We start from the raw sequence: 26,691 nt of genomic DNA, 5'->3' as shown, positions 1-26,691 counted from the left end.
TCAAGGATCAACTCTAATCTGAAAACAAAAATAAGTGTATATAGTGTATAAGCCTTTTCAGAAAGGTACGCATGTTTCATATGATACCATTCAGTACTTCACCATGCTTTTACTAGGAATTTGCCATTTCACAAGTACTGGCTTCATCCTGCTGATGAGAAGAGATGGAACTGTTTTTTATTCCCAAAGTCCTAACAGTTTGTTTTATTTTTTTGTTTTAATCCAAAAAGGGTTCTTTTTGGTTTTTGGTTTCTCTGGCTCACCTAGAGAAACCAAAACTCTGTTCAGCTTATTGCACCGCTGACAACTTTTAAAATTGGCTGAACCCTTTCGTAATGGCACCACGAGAGGGAAGGTAGAGAGACCTTGAGAATATGCTTGTCTTTGAATATAAAGTGGGGAAAAAGGTGCTTAGCAGCCTGTATAAGGCGAAAATTATAGCCTGGCTTCCTGTGATAAGAAAGAGGTCTTTAGATGTTCCCAGCGGGTGGAACGAGTGAAAACATTTATTATTTATAATCACAGAATCGGGAGTGGGGATGGAACTGCAGCCCAAGGAATAATTTCTTCCTTCTGTATTGGTTTACTGCTTTTATTTCAAACCCATGTGAACACAGAAGAAGGGAGGGTACACGCTGCCCCAGCTCACAGATGCCAGAACTAAGGCTTAGCAGACATTTACCCACGTTCATCCGCTAGGCCCAGCCGGTCATGGAACAGAGATGGCGCTCCTGTGCTTCGCGCACGCTCCCTTCCCCAAGACATGCCCCTCATTCTCCCAAATTACAGACAGCTCTTGCTTTCACTTGCTAAAAGTTTACGCTGGTTCTTTAATTTAGTTCCGTGCAATTTTACAAAAACTCTAAATGGAGCATTCCAAAGGGCTAGAAACATCCTCCTCCTAAAATTAAGCATACTTCAGCAACAACAAAAGAATGATGATGAAGACAAGTTAGGACAGAGCTATTTCTTTATGTTAATTCCTCTACCTGGACGCCTTCCTGACAGAAGCCGTGGGATGAGGCAAGAATCGGGGCCACATTCCCAATGATCAAACGTACAATCGAGCCAAACATACTTTGAGGTGCATTTTCAAAAGCCTTCTGCTATTGTCTTGTTTTGAACTCTAAAGTCGAGTCCAGCAAAAAATGACTCCAAGAACAAGACACAAGCCAACGATAGGGCAGAAAGGGAGCAAGCGTCGTCGCATGTTTGGCCCTGAGCCTCTTCCCGCCCTTTTGTTTGCATTTCAATTTGATGGCCAAGGGACTGAGAATGGAGCCAGCCTGTGAAGCGCATTTGCGTTTGCTGAAGGTGCGTCTGGGACAGTCAGTCTGTGCGGAAGGGCTGCCGGGGCGGAGAGACGGCCGAGCAAACCTGGGGTGGCAGGTGCCTGCAGCCGCTGCCACAGCCCCAGCCACCTCCTGGTCGCTGGGTGTTTACACAGACCCATCGCCCTTGCCTGGAAAGAGTGGGCTTCACGCAGAGGGAGACAGCGACCTTCCATCAAGGAAACCAACTGGCTGTCAAGTCTGCGTGATCTGTCTGTGCTCTGTGCACACATTTAAAATTTCTTTTTAATTTCATTACAGTATCGTTGATTTACAGTGTTCCTCCAGTTTCTGCTGCTACAGCCAAGTGACCCAGCCACCCCTACACACCTGTTCTCGTTGGGGTCTTTTGTTGGTTCGTCTTCCACCATGTTCTAAGCCAAGAGACTGGACACGGCTCCCCATGCTGGAGGGCAGGACCCCACTGCCCGCCTGTTCCAAAGGTAGCCGTCTGCATCGGCCAAGCCCAAGCTCCCGCCAGCACCCCCAGCCCCCGCCCCCCAGCAAACGCAGGTCTGCCCTCCGTGTCCATGACCTGTTCGTTTTGTAGACAGGGTCACGGTGCCATATTTCAGACTCCACACATGAGAGACGTCACACGGGGTTTGTCTTTCTCCGTGTGCACGCCTCGGCAGGATGCTGAGCTCCACAGCCAGCCCTGAAGCCTAAACACGCACGCTTTCCAACACATCCGTTAACAGAGGACTGAATTTGCAACTTAGAGTCTGCACCTAACAGTTGGCTCTGGTAGCTCACGTCTGAACACACTGTCCCACTCCCTTCAAAAGCGGACACTTGCCACTTTTACGGATATGGATCATTCTTGACCAAGAATCGCTGTGGTGAAGGCAGCGACATCCGTTCTAAAGAGCCCTGGCTCATCTGCAGCAGCATGAATGGGCCTAGGAATGGTCACACTTAGCGAAGAAGGTCGGACGGAGAATGGTCACACTTAGCGAAGAAAGACAGCCATCTTTCAGATGAGATCACTCATACAGGGATCTAATAAATGACACCAAAGAACTTACAAAACAGACGCAGACGCCAAGATTTTGACGTCAAATTCGTGGTTACCAAAGGGGAAATGCTGCGGCAGGGGACAAATTGGAGAGGTGAGATTGACAGCGGCAGGGGACAAATTGGAGAGGCGGGACTGACAGGTGTGCACCACTGTGTGTAAAACACATGGCAACAAGGACCTACGGTGTAGCACAGGGAAGTCTACTCAATACTGTGTGATAACCTGCATGGGAAAAACGTCTGGAAAGGAATGGCTCAGCCGAAATGAAGCTGACGAGCATCCACGAAGACTCGGGTTCGATCCCTGGCCTTGCGCGGTGGGTTAAGGATCTGGCGGTGCCATGAGCTGGGGTGTAGGTCACAGACGCGACTCGGATCCAAGTTGCTGTGGCTGTGGTGTCGGCGGCAGCTACAGCGCTACAGCTCCGAATGGACCCCGGCCTGAGAACTTCCATTAAAAAAAAAAAAAAAGAAAGAAAGAAAGAAAAAGAAAGGAATGGATATATGTATAACTGATTCACTTTGCTGTACACCTGAAACGAACACAGCTTTCTCAGCCGACTACACTCCAGCAAGATGTATTAAAAAATAAATAAAGAGCGCTGGTTCTAAGTGAGGTACGGATGGGGGTGGAGGGAGCAGGAGAAGAGGAGAGAGTCAGCTGGGCGCGCCCCGCTCGGTGGTAGGTTTTCTTATCCACGGAGAAGCCTGGACGGCCCTCCTCTTTGGTCTCCAACAGACATACACCGCAAGCCACGGCACTTACGTTTTCCTAATAGCCGCATTTAAAAAGTGAAAACAAACAAGCAAGTTGTTTTCCTCACGTACTCTTACTTAACATAATATATTCAAAATATCATTCAACCTGTTATTAGCATAAAATCATGAATGATATATTTTACACGATTTTTTTTTCTGTCCTAATTCTTCGAAACTGGGTGTGTATTTCACACTTCTAGCATACCTCACTTCAGACCAGCCACATTTCAGGTGCTCACGGGCAGGGCAGTTCTACCCGCCGCACGTATACTTTTTTGTTTGTGTGTTAAAATTGAAAGGTATCTAAAAATTCAGTGTTGCCTATGGGTGAGGGTGAGAGATTGGCACAGACCACACGAAGGGCAAATGCACCGCAGATATCAAAGGCGTTAAAATTGTGCAATTCATTTCCTGGCATTTATCCTAAGGAAATAATCATGGGTGGGTACAAGGATTTAACCACAAGGATGCTCACTGAAGCAAAAACTTGGAAAAACCCTGAATTTCCACAAACCAGGATTTGACTTAGTACCTTGTGATACATAAATTAGTTGAATACTGTGTGTGTGTGTGTGTGTGTGTGTGTGTGTGTGTGTGTGTGTGTGTGTGTGTGTACATAGAAAATTTCTGGAGAGAAATATTAAGAAAAAAAGTCTTATCTCCTGGGATAGACCACGATGGAAAATAACATTTAAAAAGAACGTATATATAGTATGACTGAGTCACTGTGCTGTAGAGCAGAAATTAGCACAACATTGTAAATCAACTATACTTTGATTTTAAAAAAGAGAGAGGAGGCGTTCCCATCATGGTGCAGTGGAAACAAAATCCACTAGGAACCATGAGGTTGCGGGTTCGACCCTGGCCTTGCTCAGTGGGTTAAGGATCCGGCGTTGCCGTGAGCTGTGGTGTATGTAGGTCGCAGACGCTGCTCGGATCCCGCGTTGCTGCGGCTGTGGTGTAGGTCGGCAGCTACAGCTCCAATTAGACCCCTAGCCTGGGAACCTCCATAAGCTGCAGGTACAGCCCTAAAAAGCGGAAAAAAAAAAAAAAAGACAGGAGAGTTTAACTAATTTAAAAAATAAATAAATAAAAAGAGAGAAAAAAGTCCTAGGGCTACCGCAGGGGAGGAAGAGGAAGAGGTAGAAGAAAGACTTTTACATTTTATTCTATATTCTGAAATTTTTTACAAGACTATCTGTTGGTTTTATCTTAGAAAACTCATTGACAAAACAGGATATAGTGATATTGACATGGAGAGATGAGGCAGAAAGTAAAATAAAAGACAGTTTTCAAAATCATACAGTAATGAATGCGTTTTTAGTAACAATGTGCATTTAAGCATAGAAAAATGTTGACGTATATGTCAACCTATTTACAGCCGTTCTTGCTGGGAAGTGGGACAGTGGGTGATTTTTAATTTTTCTTTTAGTTTGTATTTTCGAAATTTCTGGTAGAATCAAGCTTTTCTTTAGCAGTATGAGGGAAACAAATTATTTTTACGTTTCTACACTCTGAATCAAAACAGCCTGGCGTCTGCCATCCGCCCTGTGTTAGGAAATGCTAGGAAGCAGTTACATGCATCTAGGGGTCCAGTCAGCGATTGTAGTTACATCACCTTTCTTCTGTCTTTGTTCTTATCCGCGCCAAACAACCCCACTCCCACCAGGCTGACAGTGTCCGCGTTGAAACCCATCCTGTATCTGGCACCTCTATCACTTCACTCTCCCTCGTAGATAACATCCCGACACAGGGTCCCTGCTGAGACTGCAGAAATTGAAACGGATCACATGGTGATTTTTCTCCATAAGCACAGCCTCGAGTGTTCTCTGGGACTCGAGCAAAAGGTAATCAATCTCAAAAGCTCCACTGAAGCAGATTATGAAGCAACCTGCTCCATCAGAACGACTTTCCCCCAACTCCTTTATGTTCAAAATAAACTCTTGAATCCTCTAAATGGCAGGAGGGAACTGCCTCTGGGTAGCAAAATGAAGGCCGACCGTAAGCAGCATTAGCTCATCCCATTCAACCATCTGAGACCAGAATCTCTGACGGGCTTTCCCCTCTACAGCTGCAAACAGATGCGTGCTTCTGACCAGACACAACACGGCCCTTCTGTGCCCTAATTCAACTGTGTGCTGCTGAAAGTTCCAGGAGGGAAAATCTACCAGGTGGCCTCAAAACATCGCCAAAGGGAATTCCACCTGTACTCATGATACATCTTTGTTTCTAGGCGGTGGTGAAAAAGAAACTAGGACCAGCAGGTCAGCAGGTTTGAGAGTACAATGTATGTATGTGCGTGTGTGTGCATGCGTGTGTGCGCGCGCGCATGTGTGTGTGTGTGTGGGTGGGTGTGTGTGTGTCTTATAAGCAGTGGCGTCCTGTTGGGAAGAGTCATTCTATCAAGGGCGTCAAAGTGGCCGCTACCCTTTAGGGACCCGAAGGCTCGTGTGAAGTAGATTTCTTCTCAGTCTCTGGGTCTGAATTTAATCTCCTGCGGTTCAACCGCAACTCGGTCCTATTCGAACAGCGAAGAACGTTCGGTGCTTTCCCCAGCGTTGACACCGGGTCAGGACCCATTTCCCTCGAGACAGCACTGCCCATGTGTGAGAAGAGCCCAGAAAGTCCCCAAGAAGGGCCTGGCAGCTTTACACCTGGCAAGTTACAGCTTCGAGAGAACAAGTCCCCGCTTGCGGCCGAGCCCTCCTGTGGCACTCAGCCCGGGGAGGTTTTAGGAGCTCGGCAAACAGTGAAAGGCCAACTGTGGTGGTTTAAAAAGCCTTTGCTGACAGAGTTTAAAGACTGCAAAGTAGGAAAGAGGTGTGTCATATTTTGTTTTACTATCCAGTGTTTAAATCTCTTACCAGGAGAACGTCTTAGAATAAGGCATATTTTTTAAAAATACCTGTTTTAACACATATTTTTAAGATGGCTCAGGTAGTCCTCTTGGTAGACTAGTTTGCCTTATGCAAATCCTTCCAATTTGGGTTTGGAGGGCTTTGTGGTCCATGATGCGACTTTTGTGTGGGCCTGCTAACCTGGTTCTCCTTCACTCGATGAGTCAAAATTCCAGGGAAGAAAGAGCCTGAGAAACACTAACAGCCCAGGAGCAGTGGACACACCTTGTTCCCAGACCTTGGTTTTAAATACCATTTCCCACTAAAAGGAATCAGGGCTCTTTGGTGAAACGGCTCGTGCCAGGACAAGCACACGAGGAACTTAGCATGTTTTATTACGCCAGAAAGTAAGGAATGGCCCCAAAACCGATGGGGATGCGTTAAAAGGACATAGGAGTCTAATTGCAGTGTCTCGCACTGAACAAACTAGGGCAATTAGATGAATAATTTGGGGCATTAAGACAAATAACAGGAATGGATTAAAATCCCTCTAATAAATTAAGAGCCCATGAGCCCATGATAAGTAAATAAGAAGTAAAACACCAACCAATGAAGGTAGAAGAAAAAAATGGAGTTAGAAAATCACCATTTTGCAGGTGCCATGGCAATAACCAATTCAGGCAAGACTCAGCAGAAAGGCATAAGGTAAAAGGTTGATGAAAAAAAAATTACGCAGGTTCACAGTATCTCGGCATAAATTACCCACTGATTACAAAAGGACAAACAGTAATCTCACAGTGGAGAAACACCGCTGAACTAGGTGACTGAGGCTCACACCACCAATAATGTGACGAAGTGACGCCAGACGCCTCTCGTTTGATGCTCTAGACACAAGATCATTAGTGCAGAATTCCTGCCAAAAATGCAGACTCTGAGTGTAGTTTTGAGGAACTATGAGCAAAGCAAAAATGAAGAGCATTCTGCAAAATAACTGCTCTGCACATTTCAAAAATGTTAGTCATAAAATCAAAGAAAGACCGAGGAACTCTGCCACATGAAAGGAGCCCGAAGAGCCATATCAACTCATTATTATGCAGGCCCTGACCTGGCTCCTGGGCTAGGACTCTGGACACAGCACGATATGAGCATTACAGTCCCTGGCCTTGGTACAGGCGAAATGTCCTTCCCACTAGGAAATCACACTGAAGTTCTGAGGGATGAAGAAGCACAAAGTTTATAACTTACTTGCAAACGATTCAGGAAGAAAATAACAGAGAAGAACGCATGTACCACACACGCATGGAGAAAGAAAGAGAACAAACGGTAAAGCCACAAGGAGGCAAAATCCGTTAACAGTGAGTGAATCTGGGTGAAGGGGATACAGAGTCCTCTGTGGTACTTTTGCAACTTTTTGGGCAAATCTGAAATTATTTCAACATAAAAAAAGCGAGAAAGAAAAAAACGCCAAGGGCATTTATCTTTAAAAATCTCAGATTTTCAGGAGTTCTCGTCCTGTCTCAGCAGGTAAAGAACCTGACATAGTGTCGGTGAGGATGCAGGTTCCATCGAGGCTGTACTCAGCGGGTTAAGGACCCAGCGTTGCTGCGAGCTGTGGTGGAGGTCGCAGGCGCAGCTTGGATCTGGATGTGGCAGGTGGCAGCTGTGTGGCTGGCAGCTGGAGCTCTGATTTGACCCCTAGCCTGGGAACTCCCATATGCCTCGGGTGTGGCCCTAAAAAGACAAAAAACAAAAACAAACCCTCAGATTTCCCCCCTTTCCCTCCCCTTCTCCCCACCTCCCCTGTTCAGGCTTTCATCGCTTTACCTGGACTCCTGCCGCCAGCCCTTCCCTCCCACAATCTGTCTGGTTCACCGCCGTCGCAATCCTCGTATCCATAGTCCCCAGATACCTCTCATCCTCTCGCCTCTGATCCGACAGCCCCTCCACATTACTCTTCCCATCAAACCTAAGCATTTCTTCTCCCTGGCAAGCAAACAGTTAAATCGAATTTAACCGCCAGATCATTCTTGCCTTTCCCTTGACAAATACGCACTGAGGCACTGAGCGCAGGAATGTGCTAGGAGAGAAAGAAAGAACAAGACGGTCAAGGCCCTGTCCTCCAGGAGTCTGTATTTATGGAGAAGACACAACAAATACGGACTGGGATTAGGGCGAGAAGCAGATGAGTACAGGGAGATACAAGGGGGACCCTGAGACGGGCAAGGGCTTTCTAACCGGTTTCTTAGGCTGGGAAGAGCTGGGTGGGAGTGAGAGACAGACGGGAACTGGCTCAGGTAGAGGGAAGGCGGGCGTGGTCTGGGAGTTACTGGGTATAATAAGGACATCGCTGGTCTTTGTCCCCAGTGGTTCCCGGCAGAGCTTCAAAAACGGCTGGAATTTCCTCCGTGGTAGGAGGGTCTTAATTATGCTAATGAGGTGACCCAGGACGGACCCCTGGATAACTTCAAGATGGGGGCTGGTCCCCAAAAAGACCAAGCTTGCGATCAGGGGGTTCAGTCTCTAGAGACTCAACTCTGCCTCGAGGCCAGCAACTTCATCCATCAGGTCTTTATAATGAAACTCCACGAAAAGCTCTGATGCTGAGGCTCAGAGGAGCGCCCGGCTGATATGCACACCGACGTATGCACACCGACGTTCGGGGAAGGGGTGGTGCCCTGACGCCACGGGGTCCTCCCCGATCTCCCACTGTGTCTCTTCCAGTTGGTCCTGATTTACATTCTTGATAAGAAAACCAAAATAGTCACTAAGCACCACCTTCAGTTCTGTGAAGTGTTCTAGCAAATTACTGACCTGAGGGAATTGTGGGAACCCCTGAATGTGTAGGTAGGGGGCACCCTGGAGACCCCTGCTTGTGGCTGGCATCTGAAGCCGGGGCTTCCAGGCAGAGGACTGGGACTTTTCCTTGTGACTCTGAAGCCAGCTGGCGTGGACAGGGTCAGCACGGCACTGAAGGACCCCCGCGTGGGGTGAGACAGAGCCCGGGCGGAAGAGAGCTTGATCACACAGGGCCTTCGCGCCATGAAAACGGGGCTGGATTTCATTCCAAAGGCAATGCTGGGCCGCAGAAAGACTTTGTTTCCTTGCTAGAGGGTGGTTTAATTTTCAATCGGTTCTGTGTGGCTGCTGTCGGGGGAGGGGCAAGTGCTGGAGGTGGGAGCCCCGTCTGTGGGGTTCTGCAGTAGCCCAGGCAAGACACGGTCATGCCTTGGACCAGAGAGAGGCCGAGATGAGAGGCTGCAGATTCAAGACATACTTGAGCAGCAGAATTTGAAGAGAAGGGTGAAAGCACTGGCTGGTGGGTGACGAGGGAGACAGAAATCATGGAGGAAACCCAGACTTCTGGACGGGGGTGGACGCTGGGCGGGGAGTAGTCTGGGGGAGAGGCCAGAGCCACGACTGTGGCTTTAGGCATGTTGATGTGGGGTGTCTAAGAGACGTCCAGTGAGAGATGTACAGGCAGCTGGACTTGCAGCACATGAGACCAGTCATTTTATTTCTCCCACCAGGCTGATTTTCCACCACTCAGGGAGCCCAGGCAGTCTGGCGTGGTCTTTCTTCTCTCTCCAGCTTTGCTCAAGCGTCTTCCTCGCTTCTTCCTCGCCTATGCACATCTGTTCACCTTTTGAGGGTGTTTTGTTTGTTTTGTCTTTTGCCTTTTTAGGGCTGCACCTGCAGCACACGGAAGTTCCTGGACGAGGGGTTGAATCGGAGCTGCGGCTGCTGGCCTACAACACAGCCACAGCCACTCGGGACCCGAGCTGCGGCTGCAACCTGCACCACAGCTCATGGAAACACTGGATCCTTAACCCACTGAGCAAGGCCAGGGATCGAACCCGAGTCCTCATGGATACTAGTTGGGCTCATTAACCACTGAGCCATGACGGGAACTCCCACCTTGAGTTTTGAGCTCAAAATTTCCTTCTGTATTAGGCTTTATCCTAGTACCCTAACTCATATTCATATTTCTGCAGCCCTAAGAGTTAGTATGACGCTTTCGAGCAATGTGGGAGACTCCACACTGCCCTGTTTGAGTCTCTTCATCATCCATAAGTCTAGCCTGCTCTGTGGAACCACAGCCTCGTCATGACAAGGGCCAGTTCATACACACCACTTGTGTTCCTCGTAAACACGTGATGGTTTATGTGCCTTTAAACTCGAAAGGAATCAACCAGCAGATTTACACCAAAAACTACAGAAGAATAAATAGGAGACGATAAAGATAATCCAACGTGTCTGCCTTTTTGTGTGTGTCTTTTTAGGGCCACGCCTGCCGCATATGGAAGTTCCCAGGATAGGGATGGAATCAGAGCTGCAGCTACCGGCCTACACCACAGTCACACCAACGCCAGAATGGAGCCGCATCTGCAACCTACACCACAGCTCACAGCAGCACCAGATCCTTAACCCACTGAGCGAGGCCAGGGATTGAAACCCCATCCTCATGGATCCTAGCCGGGTTCGTGACCACTGAGCCACAATGGGAACTCCCATGCCTGCCTTCCAAAAGAGCCTTTTTTTTTTTTTTTTTTTTTGTCTTTTTGCCATTTTCTTGGTCCGCTCCCACAGCATATGGAGGTTCCCAGGCTAGGGGTCCAATCGGAGCTGCAGCCACCAGCCTATGCCAGAGCCACAGCAACGCGGGATCCGAGCCGCCTCTGCGACCTACACCACAGCTCACGGCAACGCCAGATTGTTAACCCACTGAACAAGGGCAGGGATCGAACCCGCAACCTCATGGTTCCTAGTTGGATTCGTTAACCACTGCGCCGCGACGGGAACTCCCAAAAGAGCTTTTAAAAGCAAGGCTGGAAATTTCCTCTGGCATATACAACTATACATTTTACTGTTAATTAAAATTGTTGACTCAGTGACTTCCGTAGCTATTGTACCTTGAGAGCTCACTAAAGCATGTAAAACAGCATCCTTGAAACACTCCTGTGACAAGAGCTCAGGTCAGCGTTAACAGGAAGTAGGACAGGATGATGTGCAAAGCCTGCCTGAATGTTCATAAACAAGAACCAGAGATGAAAAACAGCGCAGGATCACAGGGGGTGGGCTGGGGGGTGGGGGGCAGTAACGGAAGCAGGGGATCTGACAGATCCAGCTTTATTTAGCATCTTCATTGGTGACTGGGAACAGGCACACACGTTTAATAATATTTTTGGCTGGTGCCAAATTAGGAGGTGGCGCAGATACAACTGAGGACAGAGAAGTAACACAAACGGATCCAAAGAGGTTAGACATATGACTAGGAAGGATCAGAGTGAGACTGGGTTTAGGAAAAATGCGCATGAAGGCAGCTGGGAGAGAAATCTCCCAACAATGCAGAATAACCAGTGGGTTGGGAAACAGAAAAGCAACAGCAAGAGGGCAGTGGAATAAAGACTAAGCAGCGACAACAGTGACAGCATGGTAGCTCAGCCCAGATGGTTGGTGGCAGGTATCAGAAGAAACAGCTTGTCAAGGAGTTGCCTTGTCACGCAGTCTCCTTCAACACCCCTAAACATTTTGGGAGACAGTGTGGGGAAAATAAGCTAACAAAATAAGCACGGACATTGGGCCCTTAGCTCTTCCAGTTGTTAGAAAAGGGATTCAATTTAGCTTGTAAGATCCCACAGCTCCAAGCTTCTGTGGTTTCAGGAGAGACTGGCTGGGCGGCGGGGGCGGGGGGTGGGGGAAGGGTTAAGGAGATGCCCTGTCTGGGGCCTCTAAACATCCTCTCTGTGAAAAGAAGACAGAAAGAACCACTTCCAAAGTGTGTTTCCCAAAAGATTCCAAATTGACAGGACTGCAATGGGGATTTCATCTGGAACAACAGTGTCTTTCAATATAGGTGTGGTGCCCCATTAACAAGTAAAAAGCTGGTAGCTGTTCGTTTTGCAAAAAATACCCTTGACCTTAACTAGCATTTCTTTAAACAAAAACTCTCTGTATGCCTTCAAGTAGATCGGGGTTTGTTTCCAAAATGTAACCACCCGAAATGCTCGGGGATACCTCGGTTGTTCAGAAAGGCTAAGACCTGAACAGACGTCGGGAGGGTAACGCGAGAGACAGACCAGCCCTACTGCTTGATGCGTCCACGTACAGAACTACCCTCTTCGCAGGCCACCTCAGGCTGGCACCTTTTTGTCCCCTGAGGTGATGTCACTCAGTCACCTGCTTTCACTGACCTGGACGGGCTACAAAGAAGACAGCGAGGCCCCTTCACGGAGGTGGAGCCGTCGTAATCTCTACCTTAGAAGGTATGTTTTTGTTGGTGGGAAGCGTAGTTAATCCTACCCAGCAGCCCGGAAGGACAATGCAGGCCTCCCCCAGCAGTCCCGGGAGGGTTGCTTCTCTCGCGTGCGCCTCCCGCCTCCACCCCAACACCTGTGGGAGGACCCCGCCAACACCGACGGAGTCGCAGAGACGCGTGCATGTACCAACGCCTTGATGGGTCCCAAAGTCACCATCCCCGCGGGCTCGGAGACAGCTAGGCCATCTGTCCTTTCTACTGGACTCCAAACATGCCGGGGGAGGAGGGGGACAAGACGCTGCGGCAGCGGATGAAGTGAGGCAGCGTGCAGGTCGCTTCCTTAACCGCATCAGGAAGGCTTCTCAGGGCCTCGGGGTTGGGACCACACCCGCGGCTGCCTGTTGGCACAGCAAGAGGGGACCAGCAACATCCAGCCGTCTCGACGGGAGGAAGGGAGCCTGCTTCTGCCGTGTGGAAGCAGCGCTGTGCATCCGAAGCGCAGGCCGGTGGCTCGTGGAGCAGAAGACCTGAAACTGACTCTGCACTGAGAGTCAGCATCTGCTCAGAGCCACACCTGTTTCAGGATGCTGAGCCTGCAGCATGTGTTCCAGGGTTGCCTTCTTCTTCTAACCAACGGCCACTCCATTCTCCGCCAACCTCTCAAGCTGTCCCAGAGAGCTCCGCCTTGCCTCAAAGGCAGCCTCCCTCCTGGAGGGCACTCCGCACAGAGAGCCAGCCTTGGGGGTGGGTCCACGATCCTGAATCTGGTACATCTCCAGGGTCGCGTGATGAGGTCTGAGGCTTCCCTGTGCCACTGAAACACATAAGGCAGGTCACTCCCCTGCCTGAAAGCTCGCAGTGCCTTCCCATGGCTTTGAGAGGAACGTCCAAACTCCTTGCATGCCCGACAGAGCCTGCTCGGTGTGGCCCCGGTCCCCTCCCTGGCCTCTCCTATCGCCGTCTTCTCTCTCCCTCACTCACGTGGACCAGCTACCTGCGGCATCTTGGTCTTTCTTGAATGCACCACACTTGTTCCCACTTTTGGCTTCTCCTTCTGTCTGGAATGTTCTTTCCCTACCTGTTCCCTCCCTCAGGTCTCAGCTCTAATGTCACCTCCTCTGTGACATCGTCCCTTGCCACTCTCTAAAGAAGCCACCCCCCCGGCATTCTTTGTCAGATCACCACGTCTTAATGCTTCATCTCCTTCTCTCTCTCGAAATAAACGTGTTTATTCATTTGCTCATTCACTTGGTCGCTCTGCCGCTGGAGCACACACGCTAATGAGGGAAGAACCCTTGTCCAGCTCGTTCCGCGGTACCGGGAACGATGCTCAGCATCTGTATTTGCCAAATGAAAGGATAAGGATACACTTTGATCCTGGGAGAGGCATTAGAGCATCACAGTGAGAGGGTGACCTCTGGAGTCAGGCCACCTGTATGTGAATCCCCCTCCTGTCCCTTAACTCTGTATGTCCTTGGACAGGTTACACAGCCTCCTTCTTTCCCTTTCTCACCATCAAAAAAGGGAAACAGTATCTCCTCAGTAGGACTAATGTCAGGTGACGAAAATACTTCATGAAGTGCAGGCACATGGTTCGTGCTCAATAATCGTTGTTGTGTTTTTACATACCTGCCAAAGCTCACGGCCCATGATCCGTGATTCACTTGACTTATTTACAAATCACCCTGTAACTTCCACTTTCTGGTCTGACATGTAAAGAGCTTGGAAGTTGTTGCTCCCATCTTTGCAGAAAGAAAAAACGCCATGTAAACTAAAGATCAAAAAGTCTTCCTAGATCCACCAGAGAATGGAGGTCACGGGGCAAAGCGCTGCCCCCAGACCAGAGAGGCAGGCAGTTCCAGAGAAGCACAACCTAGCAGGAGCAGGAGGAAAAGCCTGCAGCTGGCATCAGGATGGGCAGGAACACTCTAAGCTGTTATAAATGTATTCCTGGAGGCTTAATGTGGATGCGCCTGAGAGTTAAAACCTCCTACGGGGCCAGCCTAGGTGCCCCCACGCTTTCATGAATGTTACCTCCAGGAGCCCTACCATGTTCTCACTATGCACAGCCGAGAAAAACACCTGTGCTCTTCCAGCGGGACAGGGAGACAAATAACCCCTTTGAAACATAAGCCGAGCTCTCCGTTCCCCTTAGCAAGATCTGCCTTCTAGAGAGATGACGTTACCGGAGCTTAATCAGCTGGGGTTTTAGCAAAGCCTGATGAACCTGAGGGGAAGGAAATACTCAAAGCCCCCTCGACAAAAGACTGAGACCTGATCACAGGACCCAGGATGCTTCTCATCTCGACGTCAGCAGAGGTGCTGTTACTGCTGCACGGTGACAGGGGATTCAACGGAGAGAAACAGACGCCTAAACTCCTGGTTAAGAAGTCCCCAGGATGGAGTTCCCGTTGTGGCGTAGTGGTTAACAAACCCGACTAGGAACCATGAGGTTGCGGGTTCGGTCCCTGGCCTTGCCCAGTGGGTTGGGGATGTAGGCAGCAGACACGGCTCGGATCCCGTGTTGCTGTGGCTCTGGTGCAGGAGCTACAGCTCCAATTAGACCCCTAGCCTGGGAACCTCCATATACCGCAGGAACTGCCCTAGGAAAGGCAAAAAAATAAATAAACTAAAATAAATAAAAATAGCCTGAAAAAAAAAAAAGAAGAAATCCCTAGGAAAACCCAGAGGTGAGAGGGGAGGGACAAACATAAGGCCACTAGAGGAAACTAGCCTTGACACCACAGCTGCAGCGCAGTAAGCAGCCTACTTCCTAGCCAGATAAACATAAAACCTCACGCTCAGAGTTCCTGCTGTGGTGCAGCAGGTTAAGGATGTAGCGCTGTCTTGGCAGCAGTGTGGATTCAATCCCTGGCCCGGCAAAGTGGGTTAAGGATCCAGCATTGCCACAGCTGTGGCATAGGATGCCGTTGTGGCTCAGATGGGATCCTTGGCCCAGGAACTTCCATCTACCACAGATGTGGCTGAAAAAGAAAACAAACCCCAGACCTCATACTATTGCCCTATTTCCTCACTTCCTGTTACCCAGTACATGATGTCCAGCTTCGAACAAAAAAATTACAAAATATGCTAAAAGGCAACAACAAAAAATAAAAATAAAAGAAAAAGCCAGCATCAGAACCACACTCACACCCGACAGAGATGCTAGCGTTATTGGAGTGGTAATTTAAAGCAATTATGATTGATATGTTAAGGGCTATAGTAGCAAAAGGGGACAACGTGCAAAAACAAAGGGGTAATGTAAGCAAAGAGGTGGAGACTCTTAACTAATAACAAAAAGAAATGCTAGAAGGCAGACAAATGGAAACAAAGAATGCCTCTGATGGGTTCCTGGATGGAATGGACATGGCCGAGGAAAACATCATTGAACCTGAAGATGTACCAATAGCAACTGGCGTTGCCACGAGCTGTGGTGTAGGTGGCAGACACGGCTAGGATCTGATGTTGCTGTAGCTCCGACTGGACCCCTAGCCTGGGAACCTCCATATGCTGCAGGTGTGGCCCTAAAAAAAAGCCTCAAGCGGACATCTAAGGGAAACTGAGTCAATGACTCTGCATTGTCAGGGGTGTGGGTGAAAACCCTAGACCAGCAGATCACAGCAGCATTTTACTCTCCCAGGTGGTCCTCCTCCTAGGGTTAAGTGGTCTGCGTCAACGGCGTTCAATCCCTCTGACAGTCACACACGGGATGGAAGCTGGCCCTATGCCGATCCCACAACCCTGTCCCCGAGGTCTAAGCGACTTTGTTATAAAACCCCAGACCCCTAAGGATGGACATGTCCACTGGGAAACTGTGGAATTCTAATATCCCATCAGATGGACGCCTCCATGAAGATAAGGATTCTGTCTGCAAATCATTACCCGCACTGCGCCTAGTTCAGTGCTTGCCACATGGTAGGTGCTCAATGCGTATTTGTGGAAATTAATGGAAAAAACCCACCACAAATGTGGGCCCGGAAGAAACATATGCGTCGTTCAAATTTGAGGATTTCTAAAAGTACTTTATCAAACTATTAATTGACTTAAACAATCACTGAGTATTTTCTACATGCCAGGCACCAAGAGAGACATGAATGAGACAGCGTGTCAATTCCCAAGAAGAAAAGAGATACTCACAAGTGCTACCATAAGCAAGGCACTTATTATTCATTACTTTAGGCTCCCAATAGCTGTGTCAGTAAAGAGTACGACCACCACCGCCCCCTCCTGCAGACAAAGGAACAGACACTTGCACAAAAGTCTCCATCCAGCAAAGAGTTTATTCCAGGACCTGAGTATTTCCTTCTACAATATCCTTTCTCCCCAAAGAAAACTTAAAAATCACAGGGTGGTGCTCTGTTATGTGATGTTTTGTTGAGAAAACTTGAGTTCTCAAAATCTGAGTTATAAACGAAGAGTTTAATTTGAAAAAGAGGTTTAGGCTCCAAGTTCAAGTTATTTATGTTGGAAAAATTCCAGTGATAGAGGTGCTTTATAACTACATGAGGGTGTAATTGAAAGCTAAAAATAATAAATTGCTTGAACAAAATAAATGAAAATTACTGAGTTAAGTCCTAAGTAGATCTAAGACCTAAACCAATGAGTTTCTAAATTATCATTATCTTAACGCATTGTTATGATGAACAAAGAGCAACACTGAACTAAGACGGGTGACATCAAAACAAAGTGCAGCACGGATCCCATTGCCGACGTGAGCAAAGACCGGGAAACCAGAGGCGCCAAGGGCTCCTTTGTGCAAACGGCATCTTCCCAGGACCCTGGGCTTATTCCTGCTATGTCTGAATTTATTCACAACATGAATTGTGATCCCTAAGTGACCCATTGTGCTAGATCCTATTTGCTTGATGAAGGTTCCAACTGGAGGGAAGCCTGAAATAGGGAAAAGAACTCTTCGAGCCAAGAGCGACTTAGAGAAGTGCCCAGGGTCAGGCTGCCTTGTGGAGATGAGCGGCCCATGGCAGAGGGGGCCACGTGACCTGCACATCTGAGGGTCCCAGAGAGGCTCCTAGATCGCCTGTTTCCCAGGACCCCAAAGCACTTTGGGGAATCGCCATTTTTTTCCCAGTGGGTGAAAATACACAGGACCTGGAATCATCTGCCCTCGTTCACAGGCAGAAATTTTGAAAACAAGTTGTTCTCGCCCATCCTGCCTGGATCAGAGGAGGAAAACAGATTCATGATTAGCCCAAAATTCCAGCAGCTCAGAAAGTGCCCAGGGTGGTGAGACATGGTCTAGGACGAGCCTACGCCTCAAGGATGTGATCCAATCTTAGTGCAGTCGTGACCCCTCTGACATTTTTATCATGATTTCATAACAACTCCGGAAGTGAAGACATATCCCTATGGGTACAGATAACGACACTGGAGATGCCTGAGTGAGTCACAGCTCAAAACCATCAGAATGAGACCTAAATCTGGAGTCTTCCGACTCCACAACGAATAGACTCTCCACCACCAACTTAAAGGGTGACCTCAGGAATACCGTGTTGCAGGAGCAAAGGCTTTGGTGCCAGAGCTGCATTTGCCCATCTGGATGTACTATTTTTTAGCCATAACATTAGGTAAGTTCCTCCCTCTATAAAAGGGGACAAGCGTAACACCAGCTCGTGGGGTTACTGTCAGGGTCAAAGGCAACACGCAGGTAGCATGTGCTCAGCAGAGAACGTGGCCCCCATCGGAGCTGGACAAATGTGGAGGGTTTCAGGTCGTGTTTCGGGCATGGACCCCGGAGGGCGGAAGATCCCTTGTTCTTCCATAGTTCAGCAGGCCTCGGAGCTCAAAGCCCCCCACTCCCGAACATTTCACAGTATCCAAAGCTACAAGGAGGTAAAAACTTGGGCTAGGCAGGGAGTGCCTGGGCTGAGAAGGGGTGTGGAGGAGGGCCAGGCCCCGGGGGGCACGGCCGCCGCCCACACTGCCATCTGCGCTGGGTCCCTCAGGCCGAGAGGACCCTCCATCCCCACCTGGAAAGCCATGGAGTTGGCGACAGCCAGAAATATCCTCAGAGGCAGCTTGGCCTTGTAGGACCTGTGGCTCCACAAGCGATGGGCGCCCGCTGTCACACCCAGAGCGGTCAGGAGGAAGCAGAAGTAGGCTGCAAGACACAAGCAGGGAGAAGGTCAGCAGATGCCAGTGCTTGGGGGCCTCCCCGGCTCCCTCCTCTCCTGAATAGGGCACCCGCGTGAAACGGTGCCGGGGAAGAAGCTGCAATGTGAAGAATCACTGCCTGGGGACATGCAGCCTTTTTACTGACCTGGCACTGCCAGTGCCAGGCGGGAAGTGGAGAGAACTTTCCTCGAGCAACCTTGACCTTGGAACATCATTTTTTCTATATCCCACACACCTCTTTGCGACTGTTTCCTGCCAGTCTTGATGCAAAGGCACAACCACCTTAGTGCGCATTTGTGAGTCTTACTCCTCCACTCTCTGTGGCGCTGTTTCCTCTCTGTGCTGCTTCTTCACTGGCAGCCATGCCAGGGTGAGTCCCATGAAGAGCAGACTTTTTTTTTTAGCTGTGCCCATAGCATGCAGAAGTTCCCAGGCCAGGGATCGAACCTGAGCCACTCTAGTGACAACCCTGAGCCACCAGGGAACTCCTGAAGAGCGTACTTGTAAATGGCAGTGCCCACTATCAGGGCTCCATTGACTTTGGTTTGAAGGCACTCAGGCCAGACCTAACAGCAATGAAGTCCAGCCCAGAGCCAGTGAGAATGAGGATAAAACTGACCTCAAGGACAGCTGAGACCTGTCTTCTGGAGCTCCTCACTTACACTGGCACAAGGACCTGGGCTGCTAAAGATGGCCACATGGGGAATTTTCAACAAGCCAGCCTAGAATGGAGCTTATTATCTGCCACACTTTTAAACACAGTATCTCTAATCCTCATTACATGTGCTAGTGTCTCATTTTACAGTTAAGGAACTGGATCTCTGCAAGTTAAACCTTGCAGCCTAGATCTAAAGCCTCTGCCCAGAGACCCCGTGCTGCCCAGGTGGTGGTTTTGGTTTGCTCTTTGGATAGAGACTTGGGAAAGGTTGTGAGTGTGTGGTGGCGAGGGGACCACGCGGGACCAAAAACGCCATCATTCCTAAGATTATTACAACTCCTCCGGTGGTTTTCAGGCAATACGCCCACGCAATGCTCAATGTCTTACATTGTCTTATTCAATTATCTCTTAAAACACATCAGGAGTTTCCACCACGGCGCGATGGGATCGGCAGTGTCTCTGCAGCGTCAGGACCCGCGCCCAGCACAGCGGCTTAAAGGACTGGGCATTACTGCAGCTGTGGCTTAGGTCACAACCGTGGCTCAGATCTGATCCCTGGCCTGGGAACTCCACGTGCCACAGGGCAGCCAAAAAAGAAAAAAATAATAAAATAACAAATAAATAAAAACAAAATTTAAAAAATAATGAAGCACATCAAACAACCCCCGTAGGGGTTGTATTCTTATTATCCCCATTTTACAGTTGAGAAAACTAAGGCTGAAAGGCGTCAACTAATTTCCCAGTGTCACCAAGTCTGGGAGTCTCTTTGCTAAACGTCAAACCCAAGTCTGCCGAACCGAGAACCGAGCTCCTGCCCTCCACACTCCCCTCTGCCTCTGGGGGACGTCAGACGAGTTTTACCTTCACCTCGCTACACCTCGCATCCTTCAAACTGGATCCCGACCGACGTTTAAACGTGAGCTGCTTCCGTCCTTGCGGGGAGAGCCCTAAGCCGGGCTGTAGGCAGGCAGGATCGGGCGGCTAATCCTGCGCGAGTGCTCCTGACACTCAGCGCACAGAGGGCCCGCCCTCAGGAAGCGCCGAAGGCCAAGCGCCCAGCTGCGAGTACATTCCCGGGCGGCTGCGAGCAGCACCCAGGCCCTTTGTGGCACCCTTTAGAGGAATTCCTCGGGTAGCTTCCGTGCCAATACACGCAGCGGAAAGGGACACAATGCGACATCCTCCAAAGTCGAGTGTGACAGGTCTTGATCTCAATCCACATTTATATGGGTTGAAAAACAAGACTCACCCGTGGCACTAAGACTAATGAGTCTGAGTCCATGTGGTTTTCACCAACTTGACAAATCACTCCTTACTTGAAAGGTTAAAGGCAAAAACAGCAATCTGCCCATAAATCACAGAAAGTAGAAGTAAATAAAAAGCTCTGACTCTTTTGTTATTGTAATTTAACCTTGGTCATGAGTGCATGAAATGGACAACTTTTTTCCATGTCACCCCTGGCCTTCATGTCTCTGCCAATAAATTTTTTCCAAGTGTCAAGTGGTTCGGGAACAAGTGAAATCTATAACGGAAAAGCTCAATGTGACTCTATTTCGCCAGTGGACTGAGACGCTGGCTCTTGGGTGCAACATGATGAATTCCCAGACTCCATGAAATACATCGGCCAAAAAGGAATTCCTCCGATCCATGGTTCTCGGGGGGACCTTACCACAGACTGACATTGTCTTATCCTTTTTAGCATCTTCAGTATTTCAGGGGTCATTACATGGTTGGTCTGTCCATGCCTGGACCACTGACCATGGGCTGGAGTCAGAAACTGTACTGGGCTCTACAGACCAGTGGAACAGAAGAGAGAGCCCAGCAATAAACCCAGACACCCACGGTCAATTTATCTTCAACAAAGGAAGAAAGAATATAAAATGGGAAAAAAACCCACAAAATTAGTGTCTTCAGCGAGTGGTGCTGGAAAACCTGGACAGCTGCATGTAAACCCATGGGACTAAAACACACCCTCACATCAGGCACAATAAACTCAATATGGCTTAAAGACTAAATGTAAGACACGACACCATGAAACTCCTAGGAGAGAACACAGGCAAAACATTTTCTGACATCAACCGTACAAAGGATTCCTTAGGTCAGTCTTCCAAGGCAACAGAAATAAAAACAAAAATAAACAAATGGGACGTCATCAAACCCACAAGCTTTTGCACAGCAAAGAAAACCATAAAAAATGAAAAGACAACTTATGGAATGGGAGAAAATATTTGCAAATGATGCAACCGACAAGGGCTTAATCTCCAAAATATACAAATAACTCAAACAACTCAACAGCAAAAAACCAAATAACTCACTTGAAAAATGGGCAGAAGACCTAAAGAGACATTTCTCCAAAGATATATGGATGGCCAACAGGCACATGAAAAAATGCTCAACATCACTAATTATTATTAGAGAAATGTAAAGCAAAACTACAATGAGTTGCCACCTCACACTGGTCAGAATGGCTATGAGACTACAAATAACAAAAGCTGGGGAGGATGTGGAGAAGAGAGAACCCTCCTACACTGTTGGGAATGTCAACTGGTGCAACCACTATCGAAAACAGTGTGGAGGTTCCTCAGAAAACTATACATAGAACTACCATGGGATCCAGCAATCCCACTCCTGGGCATTTATCCAGACAAAACTTTCGTTGAGAAAGATACATGCACTCCTATATTTTCTGCAGCACTATTCGCAATAGCCAAGACATGGAAACAACCTAAATGTCCACTGACAGATGAATGGATTAAGAAGATGTGGTACATATACACAATGGAATACTACTCAGCCATAAAAAAAGAACAAAATGATGCCATTTGCAGCAACATGGATGGAACTAGAAATTCTCATACTAAGTGAAGTAAGTCAGAAAGAGAAAGACAAACACCATATGATATCACTTATTTGTGGAATCTAAACTATGGCACAGATGAAACTATCTACAAAACAGAAATAGTTTCACAGACATGGAGAGCAGACTTGTGGTTGTCAAAGAGGAGGGGGAGGGAGTGGGATGGGCTGGGAGTTTGGGGTTCATAGATGCAAACTATGACATTTAGAATGGATAAGCAATGAGGTCCTGCTGTAGAGCACAGGGAACTCTATACCATCACTCATGATGGAGCATGACGGAGGATAATGTGAGAAGATTGTGTAATATACGTATGACTGGGTCACTTCGCTCTACAGCAGAAACTAACAGAATATTGTAAATCAGCTATAATTTTTAAAATTAAAAAAAAAAAAAACCTGTACCGGGCAGTAGTGGCTATTGGCTTTTCATGTCTTTCTGTTGGCAACAGGAATGTGGCCATGTGACCCAGGCTTGGCCGAGCATTGTACTCCATCTTCATTGTCCTGAGAATAAACAGCTGACTCAATCTTTCTCTTTTCTGGCTCAAAATCTAAAGGTCACGTACCAATGCGCGATTGTCAATAGTAAAGAACGAGGCCCCGAAAGTGAGACGGGGGACGAGGGACACGTCCACAAGAGCGCGCGGGACAGCTGCCGGCAGTGGGCCACTGGCTGCAAGCCCTGGAGGTCTCAAGTTCTTCTTGGATCCTGTGGGCCTCCCCCGTATATCAGCCAGTGATACGAGCCAACAAATCTTTTCCTACTTAAGCTAGTGGGCGTGGGACTTCTGATGCGAAAATTCTGCAGAACCTCCAGGAAAGAAAGCAACCTTCTGGTCGCAGTCCAAAGGCAGATAAACGGCAGAAACCCTGGGCTATTGGATGTGAGGCTTTATGGACGTTACGGTAACAGGAAGTGCTCTTCCTATTTTGACAGGGCTCATCTGAGAGGCCTCTGACCTCTCTTCTGTGAAGTTTGTGGAAATTAATATTCCAACAAATTTTGATGAATGCTAGTAGCTAGCTGGCTCCAAGGTAAAGTGTGCCTTGGACAGAGAATTGATAACTTCAGGGGAAAAAAGGAGTAATGAGCAGCATCAATAGCTTTACCAAGTAACTCATACCTCATAGTGAAAGATGCTAAAGCAACAGCAACCAGAATCACAAAATTACAGAGCAAGTTGGCCTGCATGCAAACAAGAGTCACCAATTCTGGTTAGCTACAGCCAAAAAGAAATCTATTAAAAAGATATCAAGCAGCCACCACAACTCCTGGGGAAGGCTGCAGGACAGGGTTTTGGTATGCAGCCTCCAAGACGGCCTCATCTTCGTACTCATGGCCTCGTGTAGTCTCTTCCCTTTTAGTAACTCGCTTCTAAACCAAAAAAAATAGCAATGTGGGGGGAAGGGCAGTTCCACGATTAGGTTACAAAGATATGCCTTCTGGTTTGCTAGCAGAGTTTCTCTTGCTTTTGGTTTGGGAAATAAGCTGCCAAGCTGAAGGCCCAGGTGGCAAGGAACTCAGCATAGCCTACAGCCAACAGTCAGTGGGAAACGAGGCCCTCAGTTCAACAGTCCTCAAGGAGCCGAGTCCTGCCAACACCAATGTAAGGGAGCTGGGGAGATCGTTCCCCAGGCGAGCCTTCAGCTGAGACCCTAGCTCTGGCCAGTACATGGCTGCCCCACGAGAAATCCTGGAGCAGAAAACTCAGCTCGGCTGTACCTGGATTCCCACTCCATAAAATCAGTGAGAAAATGAATGTACATTGTTTTAAACTGCTAAATTTGGGGGTAATTTGTTCTGCAGCAGTAAGTTAACGAACACAAGACTGAAGTAAGAAACTTCCCTCAAGGGAAGGAAGGTACAGTTTTTTTGTGTTTTTTTTTTGTTTTGTTTTGTTTTGTTTTTGTCTTTTTTGCTATTTCTTGGGCCGCTCCCACGGCATATGGAGGTTCCTAGGCTAGGAGTCTAATCGGAGTTGTAGCCACCAGCCTACGCCAGAGCCACAGCAACGCAGGATCCGAGCCACGTCTGCAACCTGCACCACAGCTCACGGCAACGCTGGATCGTCAACCCACTGAGCGAGGGCAGGGACCGAACCCGCAACCTCAAGGTTCCTAGTCGGATTCGTCAACCACTGTGCCACGACAGGAACTCCGGAAGGTACAGTTTAAATTCCAATTTAAGAAGAGTGTGCCATTCGGGAAGTCCATAGGTGGAACTAGAGACTCTCAGGCTGAGTGAAGTAAGTCAGAAAGAGAAAGACAAACACCATATGATATCACTTATATCTGGAATTGAATATATGGCACAAACGAACCTTTCCACAGAAAAGAAATTCATGGGCTTGGAGAACAGACTTGTGGCTGCCAAGGGGAAGGGAGCGGGATGGACTGGGAATTTGGGGCTAAGAGATGCAAACTATTGCCTTTGGAATGGATGAGCAATGAGCTCCTGCTGTGTAGCACTGGGAACCATATCTAGTCACTTATGATGGAGCATGATAATGGGAGAAAAAAAAGTAATGTCTACATGTATGTGTGACTGGGCCACCTTGCTGAAAAGTAGAAAATTGACAGAACACTGTAAACAGGTATAATGGAAAAAATAAAAATCATTTTAAAAAAAAAAAGAAGCAACATGGATAGAACTAGAGAATCTCATACGGAGGGAAATGAGCCAGAAAGACAAAGACAAATACCATATGAAATCACTTATAACTGGAATCTAATATCCAGCACAAATGAACATCTCCTCAGAAAAGAAAATCATGGACTTGGAGAAGAGACTTGTGGCTGCCTGATGGGAGGGGGAGGGAGTGGGAGGGATCGGGAGCTTGGGCTTATCAGACACAACTTAGAATAGATTTACAAGGAGATCCTGCTGAATAGTATTGAGAACTTTGTCTAGATACTCATGTTGCAACAGAAGAAAGGGTGGGGGAAAAACTGTAATTGCAATGTATACAAGTAAGGATGACCTGACCCCCTTGCTGTACAGTGGGAAAATAAAATAAAATAAATAAATAATAAATTTAAAAAAAAAGAGTTTGCCACATACAGGAACAGAAAGTAGATTCGTGTTGCATGGGGCTGGGGACAGGAAGGAGAAGGGGAGTGACTGCTCACAGGCAGAGGGTTTGAGGGCAAAGAGCGATAAATATGTTCTGGAATTGATTTGATGATGGCTGCACAGTCCTGCGAATATACTAAAAACCAATGCGTTGCATAGTTTTTTTTTTGGGTGCACCCACGGCACGTGGACGATCTGGGGACAAGAACTGAGCCCAAACGGCAGTAACCTGAGCCACAGCAGTGACAATCCCGAGTCCTTAATGGAGAGGCCACCCGAGAACTCCAAATTGCACACTTGAAAATGGACACAATATTGAAAGTCAACTCTACTCCGAGAAAAGAGCTTTATAAATTGCACTTTAGATAAGTTTTATAGTATGAGTGATAGCTCAATAAAGTCATTACTAAAAAAAGAGACCGAATTTCTATTAGCTCCTGTTATTGGGTATATTTTCTCAGTATAAAATGAAATGGGCATGTCACAAAGTGACACAGGACAAAACAAAGAAAATCAATATTTTGCCTCGGACGGACACCTGTTACCACCATGGGCCCTTAAATCTTCCACAGCCGCCAGCAAAAGTGCCTGCGTGAATCTATCCAGACCCAAGGTTCCGATGAGAAACACCTAATTGCCCAGCTCGATCACAGCCCCCGCTCTAGCGACAGAAGAGGGTGCCCACGGCCACTTTGGCTTCCGAGGTGGGAGGGCTCTCCCCTCTACCCGGACTCACCCACTGGATCAACGTTTAGAGAATGGTCGTAGGGACCCTCTCAGGATCACACAACCACAGAACGGTCCTGGACAGGCGCTACGAACCAAAAACTAAAACTCCCTTAGTTTTGGAACTGATCGGAGGGAGAGATGGACAGCCCCCCGCCAAGAACCATCCCAGAAAAAAAATACAGATAGACAGATAGATAGATGTATACAGCCATCTCTATATACACATGTATACATACATATGTATCCAATCACTTGTGATAGAACATGATGGAAGATGATATGAGAAAAAGAATGTATGTATGTGTATGACTGGGTCGCTTTGCGGTACAGCAGAAATTGACAGAACACTGTAAATCAACTATAACAAAAAATTTTAAAAAGAACCATCCCTGAGTGCTGGACAGAGGGAAGCAATTGACAGAGCTCTTTACCTCTTGCTTGGTATCAATATCTGTCTAGCATCAGCATGAAAGCTCATAAATAATAACAGCGACCACTGACGGAGAGCTTTCTCTGTGCCAGGCCCTGTTCTAGGCATTTCCCACAGAGTAACTCATCGACTGCTCACCTGGAGTCTGGGGGTAGCCACACTGTCTCCCTCTTAAACGCGAAGGAATCCAGGCAGAAAGTGACACAGCCAGGATAGAGAGAGGTGAAGGCAGGAGGAGCCCACATTCTCAACACCTCTGCTGACTGCCGGCCCCCCGGGAATCTGCCTTCGTTCTGGTGGGAGGAGGCTGAATGCATCCCGGCCTTGCAGTCAGGGCAGAAAAGACGCTGAAGGTCGAAACCCATTCTGCACAGTGCAGGGAGCTGCAGCCAGTCTGCTGGGACAGACCGCGACGGAAGGTAACGTAAGAAGGGGAATGCAGGCGTTCGCATCGAGGCGCAGTGGAAACGAATCCCACGAGGGACCATGAGGTTGCGGGTTCCATCCCTGGACTCGCTCAGTGGGTTAAGGATCCTGCGTTGCTGTGGCTGTGGTGGAGGCCGGCAGCGACAGCTCTGATTCGACCCCTAGCCTGGGAACCTCCATATGC

At 48.1% G+C, this 26,691-nt stretch overlaps 1 protein-coding gene and 1 non-coding gene across 2 annotated transcripts in view; one reads left to right on the top strand and one right to left on the bottom strand.

Moving 5' to 3' along the window:
• Positions 1 to 26,691, bottom strand: part of SCD5 (stearoyl-CoA desaturase 5) — a 126,686-nt gene that overhangs the window by 40,517 nt on the left and 59,478 nt on the right. Inside the window, 1 exon segment of the mRNA NM_001114278.1 lies at positions 18,188 to 18,318. Coding sequence (NP_001107750.1) covers positions 18,188 to 18,318 — 131 coding nt within the window.
• Positions 17,305 to 17,402, top strand: MIR9846 (microRNA 9846). Its single transcript, NR_128539.1, has one exon. It is a non-coding gene; the product is annotated as a microRNA 9846 (primary transcript).

This window comes from Sus scrofa, chromosome 8, assembly GCF_000003025.6.
Source record: "Sus scrofa isolate TJ Tabasco breed Duroc chromosome 8, Sscrofa11.1, whole genome shotgun sequence".
In the NCBI taxonomy this organism is placed as follows: Eukaryota; Metazoa; Chordata; class Mammalia; order Artiodactyla; family Suidae; genus Sus; species Sus scrofa.
This window is presented reverse-complemented; position numbering and strand designations above follow the sequence as displayed.